The sequence below is a fragment of the Sinocyclocheilus anshuiensis genome, unplaced genomic scaffold, assembly GCF_001515605.1.
Source record: "Sinocyclocheilus anshuiensis isolate Anshui unplaced genomic scaffold, SAMN03320099.WGS_v1.1 scaffold2050, whole genome shotgun sequence".
In the NCBI taxonomy this organism is placed as follows: Eukaryota; Metazoa; Chordata; class Actinopteri; order Cypriniformes; family Cyprinidae; genus Sinocyclocheilus; species Sinocyclocheilus anshuiensis.
Genome location: NW_015544239.1, coordinates 127,450 through 135,679, shown reverse-complemented (window position 1 = coordinate 135,679; position 8,230 = coordinate 127,450). Strand labels below are relative to the sequence as shown.

The following is an 8,230-nucleotide window of genomic DNA, read 5'->3' as shown; positions in this document are numbered from 1 at the left end:
TATATATATATATATACACACACACATATATATATATACACACATATATATATATATAGACACACACACATATATATATATATATATATTCAAATGTTATCAGAAATACAATTATTTAGTGTTTACTGAAATTATATAATTTTTAAATGAATGACCGCATCAGCAATATAATGCATGATTTAGTAAACTAGTAATGATTTCCACAACCAAAGCTTTTTTTCCCTTAAATTTGTTAATTTATGAATTTAATTTACTTAATTTGATTTGATCCACAGAATGTTGCAAAACTTATTTTTCATTTAATACATGTTCCATTCAACTATACATCTTTCATTATTTATTTAAATGTATTAAATGCATTATTTAAATGCATTACTTATTTCAATGTAAATTTATTTTTATTCAAAACATCTTGCAATTAGTATTTTTTTTTTTTAAATATCAATATGAACCAATAGGGAATAATGTAGGGCACCAAAATTGTCGGATACGACCCTGGTCCATGAGTCATATGGAGCACTTTTATGCCATTTATGATGTTTTTTGTCCTTTTTGAAGCTTTGACAGCCCCTGGTCACAATCTACTTTTTTTTTTTTAAACAACTAAATAGCAGCTTAGACATTTTGTTAAACATCTCATTTTGTGTATTATGCATTTTTTTATTATCTGTGAAATTATTATAATGTATTGTGTGTGTGTCTTCCAGAATTCCAAAGATGGAATGAAGAAATCCCAGAGCCGCTCCTTCATTAGCAACCTGAAACACAAGGTCAGAATAAAGACAGTCTTTTTCTGTCTTTCTCCCTCTCTCTCGCTCTTTCTTTCCTTCTCTTTCTCCATTTTCTCTGTCTCTGTTGCAGAATCAGGACTATCCTGTTTCCTGTCATCTTTGTGTGTCTGCAGTCTCAAATGTTACACAAATGTGTACTTTTTGCTACCCAGAGGCAGAGAGATTTAAAGAACAATCGCTATTGATTGATAAAAGCATGGAACAGATCATAAAGATGTTTCATTCCTTCTAATCAGTTATCTGATAGAAATTGGAGCATGTTTACATGCACGTTCTTAAACCGATTATGCTTAATAAGCCGTTGTCATATAAACACGGTAACCTGTTTTTTTTTTTTATCAGAGTAAGGTCATAAACGGTGTAAGCATAAACCGGTCGACACAGGTCGTTTATTGCCTCTTACCACGATTTCACGCGGCATGTAAACGCAATAACCCGCTTTCTGTCGGCTGTGTGATACGTGACAGGAATGCATCATTAGTGCAGATTTAAGCGCATCTAGACAGAGCAAACGTTTTGCAGTAGGAATAAACCAGAACTTACCTCAGAAGGCGACACAGTGAGTGCGTTTACATGCACGTTCTTAAGCCGATTATGCATAATAAACCGAAAACACACGTGGTCATGTAAACGCGGTAATCCGTTTTCTTTTATCGGAGTAAGGTCATAAACGGCGTAAGCATAAACTGTTCGACACAGGTAGTTTTTTGCCTCTTACCCCGATTTCGCGCGGCATGTAAACGCAATAACCCGCTTTCTGTCGGCTTATTGAAGAGCGCATGTGTGATAGGCTACATGACAGGAACACATCGTTAGTGCATATTTAAGCACATCTAGACAGAGCAAATGTTTTGCAGTAAAGAAAGAAGGAAATATATCACAAAAGCAGACTCTTTCATGACTCAGAAAATGATTAATGTTCTCATCTCGTGCAGCAGAAGTAGAAATGGTTCAGTCAAAACGCTGCATTTATAACTACATGAGAGGATAATATGAGCTGTAAGTTTCACGCTCTCATGTTGCAAGCTTTATTTAACATCACAACTGACAAACACATGGAGTACTTGCAGTCAGATACGCAAATGTTTATATTTTGACATCACTAAAGGGAATTAACCTGATTTATTAATAAAGTCATGTAAAAGTGCAGATTTAAGCGCATCTAGACAGAGCAAACGTTTTGCAGTAAAGAAAGAAGGAAATATATCACAAAAGCAGACTCTTTCATGACTCAGAAAATGATAAATGTTCTCATCTCGTGCAGCAGAAGTAGAAGTGGTTCAGTCAAAACGCTGCATTTATAACTACATGAGAGGATAATATGAGCTGTAAATTTCACGCTCTCATGTTGCAAGCTTTATTTAACATCACAACTGACAAACACATGGAGTACTTGCAGTCAGATACGCAAATGTTTATATTTTGACATCACTAAAGGGAATTAACCTGATTTATTAATAAAGTCATGTAAACACAGCTTACTTGCATTGTCAGGTTACTGATGTGCATGTAAATGAGGAAACCTGGTTATTTTAATACGCTGATATTTGTGCTCATAGTGCTCATTGCTGCTCTCAGAACAGTGCCAGCAGGCAAATATACTTTTGAGTCTCTTTTATTTTAAGCATATATTTACTGAATTCATACATTGGTTAAACACACCTGTTGACTTGATATCTGATATTGATTTATCCCTCGAGATCACATATGATTTTATACACGGATAATGACAGCTCTGAGCTCATTCTCAGGCATTCTCATGTTTCGTCCTGTGCATAAAAACTCGCTGAACACATTATTAATCTCCATCTCGTATATTGCATCTGGTTGGTGTGTAATTCAACACCTCAATAGCAAATCAATGAAGCGAGTAAACAGTAAACCGTAAACGGTCGCATCACCATAAGTTTGATTGTCGGCTATAGTATTGGGCCGTCTAAACTTTATTGATTTTTTTATTAAAATGCAATCAGGGCTGTCAGAGTTATGTTGCGGTTTCTCATCTCCTGTAGATCACATCTGTCTTCTCTGTCATTCCTACAGGAAGCAGGCAGGCACGCCTCTCGTTTGCGCATGATATTTCCTCCCACTCTCGACATTTGTCTTTGCATGTGTGTTTATGATGTCTCAAAGGTTCTTCTTTTGTTAGTTAATGAGCCAAAAGCCTGTAATTACTCTAGCTGTTATACACGGCTCCTCGTGGCCCTAAAAAGTTACATGATTGGGACACTAGTCACGTCTGGCATGTATTAATCCTTGCTTACACACAGACTCATGTGGTTATGTTAAGTATGCCCTTTAAAACAGGCCAGAGCTATTCTATTCCTCTCTGTTGTGTGTAGGAGGAATTTCATTACCTCCCATCCAAAGCAAAGGAGTAAACATTCGCTCCATGCACTTATTTAGCTTGCTGTGCGTTGTTGTGTGTGTTTCCACAGAGGCACTCCAAATCAAGGCTGAAATGTCAGAGTGTTGAGACAGACGATGACGGGCAGCAGGAGCCATCAGGTGGACAGTTTAACAGGTGTGACTGTATTTATGTCAGCTTTTTTGATGGTTTTTAAATAATTAGATTGTTTTTTACATTTCATTTTAGAATTTTCTAAATACCTCATTTACAATTAACCAGTAATGATGGCAGTTTTTCAGCAGCCATTGCTCAAGTCTTCAGTGTCACGTGATCCTTCAGAAATCATTCTAATATGCTGATTTGGTGCTTTTGAAACATTTTCTGAAGAGGGACAAGCACTGGGCACTATGTTAGGTATCACTCCACCACTGCGATTCAGACTTTTGAATCAGTTCTTCATTTCATCATTATTTAATGAATTATTGCTACCATTATTGCTAGAAAAGGTGTAAAAACATATACAATTCTAATTACCACCTGCGTTAATTGGCTAATAGACTTGAGTTTTGTGAATAAGTCACTACGATCTACTGTATCATGAGCTTAATTTGCATTGCAGGCGAGTTTGTGCTGAAAAGGTTTACATTGAAATGCATTGAAATAATCGCAAACGTGGTTTCATAAATTCACCTCATAATATGACAGTCATGAAGAGATTGTTAGTGTCTTATGTTAATGAGAATTTGCCATCATTTGCATGCTTAATGGGCTACATTAACACCATGAGGAAAGTCATTTGTAATGAAACCATCACTCTGCAAGGGGCTTTTCTTATCTTTATTTTCACACTGATTTCCTAGTCTAGACATACATGTGCAGTAAGGATGCAGTGAATGATTAAACATGATGCTGTTAGCATTTGAGCTTATATTTGCATTTCAAACATTTCAAACTGCATGTGAAGTGTTTTAAGATGCATTCACACTCTAAAAAATGCTGGGTTGTTTCAACCCAACTTTGGGTCAAATATGGACTAACCCAACTTTTGGGTTACACATTTAATGTAAAAATTTAACCCAACAGTTGGGTTAGTCCATATTTGACCCAAAGTTGGGTTGAAACAACCCAGCATTTTTTAGAGTGCAATAATCAGTTATGAGTACATTTTAATTTGTTTATAGTATGTTTGAGAGCAGTTTGGGGTTGGCAAGAATTTTTAAAATGTTTTGTTATGCTCACCAAAGCTGCATTTATTTGAACAAAAATGCAGTAAATATTGTGAAATATTATGACAACTTAAAATACCTGTTTTCTATTTGAATATATTATAACATGTAATTTATTCCTGTGATTGCAATGCTGAAAATTCAGCAGCCATTACTGCAGTTTTCAGTGTCACATGATTCTTCAGAAATCATTGTAATATGCTAATTTGTTGCTTAAGAAACATTTCTTATCATTATCAGTGTTGAAAGTCATAGTGCTGCTTAATATTTTGATGTAAACCATATTACATTTTTAATTCTATACTGATGAATAAAATGATTTTTGCAGAACATTGTTCTTTTTATGTACTTGTAGTCCATTTGTGTTTGTTTTTATCCATTAAGGTTGTATCTCTGTTGTGTTGGTCTTTGATGTAATTTCCTGTAAAATAAGCTATTTCTTTAGTCACTGTTCCTTCTTATCTTTGTACTGTGTATCTGACCTGGAGCATGCCATTACATCTAATAGCCAGACGTTTCACAAACTGCCTATATTTTGCTGTGTCTCTTTGTAGAGGTGGAAGGAGAAGGAAAACGATAAAGCTGAGTAGAGATCTATCAGATCTGGTGGTGCTCACCAACTCTGTGGCCTCTCAGGAGTGTTTAGATGAGGGTGAGAAATTTTCCTATTCTACCATATCTGATTATTGATCTCTGCTGTCAAGGCTTTGCAATATAGATGTTTAAAAAAATAGCTTTCACTATAAAAATATGCCGTGAATGATGTCAACCCACCAATTTCCATTTTCCAGCAAAGGCTGTTTCAAGAACATGCATCTAACCCAAGCTTTCTTGCACCTTCTTTCTCAGGATCGCCCTATAATGTTCTGTCGTTTAGTGAGACACGAGCTCAGCACCCCTTGCACCATCGATCTGAGCGCTTCTTGACTTTCAACCAACGACAGCTCTCTCGGATCTATCCCTCGGCCTACCGGATCGACTCCAGTAACTTTAACCCACAGACGTACTGGAATGTGGGATGCCAACTAGGTGAAGAACGACACACAGACGTCCAAACACTCATGAAATTCACATAGATACAAACATGCATACATACAAAAATCTTCATCTTTTTTTGCCCATGCATATTTTCAAAGAGAATGAATTGTCTCCCTCATTCATACACTTTGTATATTGACAAACAGTCATTATTGTAGAGTATATCACAGAATGCTTACAAAAAAACAAATATCAATATTAATGTGCTAAACATTTCATTTTATTATGTATCTTATATGACAGTGGGTACACTTGTCTAAGTGACAAGCATTCTGTTATGCATATTCAGGATCCATCCATAAAGAAACTTGTGCAGTTCAATTTCATAGTTTCAGTGATTTTTGTAAGATCACTAACTGGTATGGTGTGTAAAAATTGTCAGTGTATGCGCACATGCTATGTGTTTTAGCAGTCCCCTCTGTAATGCCATACTGTATGTTCCCTGCTGCACATACCATCTGGGTCTTGGTTGTGCAGACAAATTGACAGGTTGGCCCACTTGTGCAAGTCATGTAAGAAAATGCACATATGCACTTTTCACATGCACACACAAGCACTATTCATGAGAGAGTGACAAAGCCTTTACATACACAAACACACATACAGTGTGGTGCAAAAGTCAGAGCCTATTAGTGAAAGTGCATTAGTTTTGCATTTCTATAATTTACAGTGGTGGCCAAAATTATTAGAACACTGGTATTTTCACCAGCTAAAAAATTGTTTTCTTTTGCTGTAGTGTCAGTAGGAAAAATCAGTTTATTTCCAAACATTCATTTTGCCATTAATTGTAATAATCCAGTGAGTCTGACAACAGCCCGTGCTATTCACAGAGATCTGATCTGATCATCATCCAGTCTGTCTGGAATAACATAAAGAAACGGAATAAACTGAGACAGACTAAATCCAGAAGAACTGTGGTAACATCTCCAAGATGTTTCAAGAAACCTACTTGCAAAGCTACAGTACTGTTTTAGGCACTTGTGTAAAAATGCTGTAAAATGAGGATGCTGTCAAAAAGAATGTCATGAATAGATTTCCGTTATCAATTAACTTCTATTAACTAAATTAAACATTTGGTGTGAGCATCCTTTGCGTTTAAAGCAGCTTTTGCCCAATAGGTGCACTTGCACATAGTTTTTCAGGTAGCTTTGCAGGTAGGTTTCTTGAAGCATCTTGGAGACGTTGCCACAGTTTTTCTGGATTTAGTCTGTCTCAGTTTGTTCTGATCTATTGTAGAAATAGCGTAGCAGATATAACTCAGTGTTCATTTTACATAATACTATTTCTTTTTTTTCATACAATTTTAAGCATTTTGAGTGTGAATGATGAAGCAGCTAACAGAAAAGAAGCAGTGATGAATTATATAGACAAGAAGAAAGAGGGTGAAAACAGAAAGTAAATCAGAAATTAAACCAGGACTAAGACAGAAAAAGATGCAAAAGGGGATGCAGAAGCAAATGCAGATGTGTGTGTGTGTGTGTGTGTGTGTGTGCCATCATAAGGGTCCAATAAACAAGAGTAAATTGGAACTTGTGGAGCCGCAGCTGAGTTCTGCCCCCTGATTGTTTATTAAATAAAATGCTTACCAGGCCATGATAAAACCTCATAGTTTGTTAGCCATCCAGTTTATTTAGCTTTACACAGATGAATAAATACATGGAATTATTTGGTTGAACAACAAAATCCTGTATAAATGAAGGAAGGATGGAAAGATCGAAGGAAAGAAAGAAAAATGGACTAAAAAGTAAGGTAATAAAGTTTTGGAAAATAGAATGAAGGTTTTTCTTTTTTTTTAAACCCATAGTGGCTTTAAACTACCAGACTGATGGCCGTATGATGCAGCTGAACAGAGCCAAGTTCATGGTGAATGGAGTCAGTGGCTATGTGCTCAAACCTGGCCCAATGTGTAAAGGTACACTTGTGCATTCAAAACACTGGTACATCACAATATGTATACCACTCTGTCACTAAAGACTTAACTAAGAATTACTTAACACTTAAGTCTCAAGTAATTCTTCAGTTACTCTAGGTATTGTGTTGGACTCTGAAAATCTATTCCAGGCTCCTTCAACCCACTGAATGATGATCCGCTCCCTGCAAATCCGAAGAAACAGTTGGTGATAAAAATCATTAGTGGGCAGCAGCTGCCCAAACCTCCCGATTCAATGCTGGGAGACCGTGGTGAGGTAAGCAGATGCCACCTAAGAGTACATTTCCTATCAGATTCAGAGTTGAAATGCAGTTAATATATTTGACTTTTGTGGACTTTATTCATAGATCATTGATCCCTTCGTTGAGGTGGAGATTATTGGTCTTCCGGTGGATTGCTGTAAAGAACAAACCAGGGTTGTGGATGATAATGGTACAGCTTTGTTCTCATGTGTCCAGGGATTTGTTGAGTTGATTTGAACAGAAATATAGTTTTGGGGCATTAACCCTTGTTAACTTTTTGTGTGATTGTTAATGCAGGATTTAACCCTGTGTGGGAAGAGACTCTGTCTTTCACACTTCACATGCCCGAGGTGGCTCTAGTACGCTTCCTGGTTTGGGATCATGACCCCATTGGACGAGACTTTGTGGGCCAGAGAACCGTAGCTTTCAGCAGTCTCATGCCAGGTAAGAGAGATTCTATTGTAGTGCTGGGCGGTATGACCAAAAATTTATATCACGGTATTTTTCAAAATGATACTGGTTTCACGGTACATGACGGTATTTTTTTTCATGCATGACCGGGTGTTAACCATATTTTATACTGATTTAGAGAGGAAAAACTGCAGTATATTGACTTAGAATGCCCTATTTTGCTGTCATGATGAGTGAACATC

At 36.6% G+C, this 8,230-nt stretch overlaps 1 protein-coding gene across 1 annotated transcript in view; it reads left to right on the top strand.

Moving 5' to 3' along the window:
* The window catches only part of LOC107697633 (1-phosphatidylinositol 4,5-bisphosphate phosphodiesterase eta-1-like), a 55,042-nt gene that overhangs the window by 30,067 nt on the left and 16,745 nt on the right, over positions 1-8,230 (top strand). The window contains exons 11-18 of the mRNA XM_016498434.1: positions 708-770; positions 3,230-3,315; positions 4,922-5,019; positions 5,217-5,396; positions 7,210-7,317; positions 7,467-7,591; positions 7,683-7,767; positions 7,875-8,021. Of these exons, the coding sequence (XP_016353920.1) occupies positions 708-770; positions 3,230-3,315; positions 4,922-5,019; positions 5,217-5,396; positions 7,210-7,317; positions 7,467-7,591; positions 7,683-7,767; positions 7,875-8,021 (892 nt within the window). The remainder of the gene's footprint in view (positions 1-707; positions 771-3,229; positions 3,316-4,921; positions 5,020-5,216; positions 5,397-7,209; positions 7,318-7,466; positions 7,592-7,682; positions 7,768-7,874; positions 8,022-8,230) is intronic.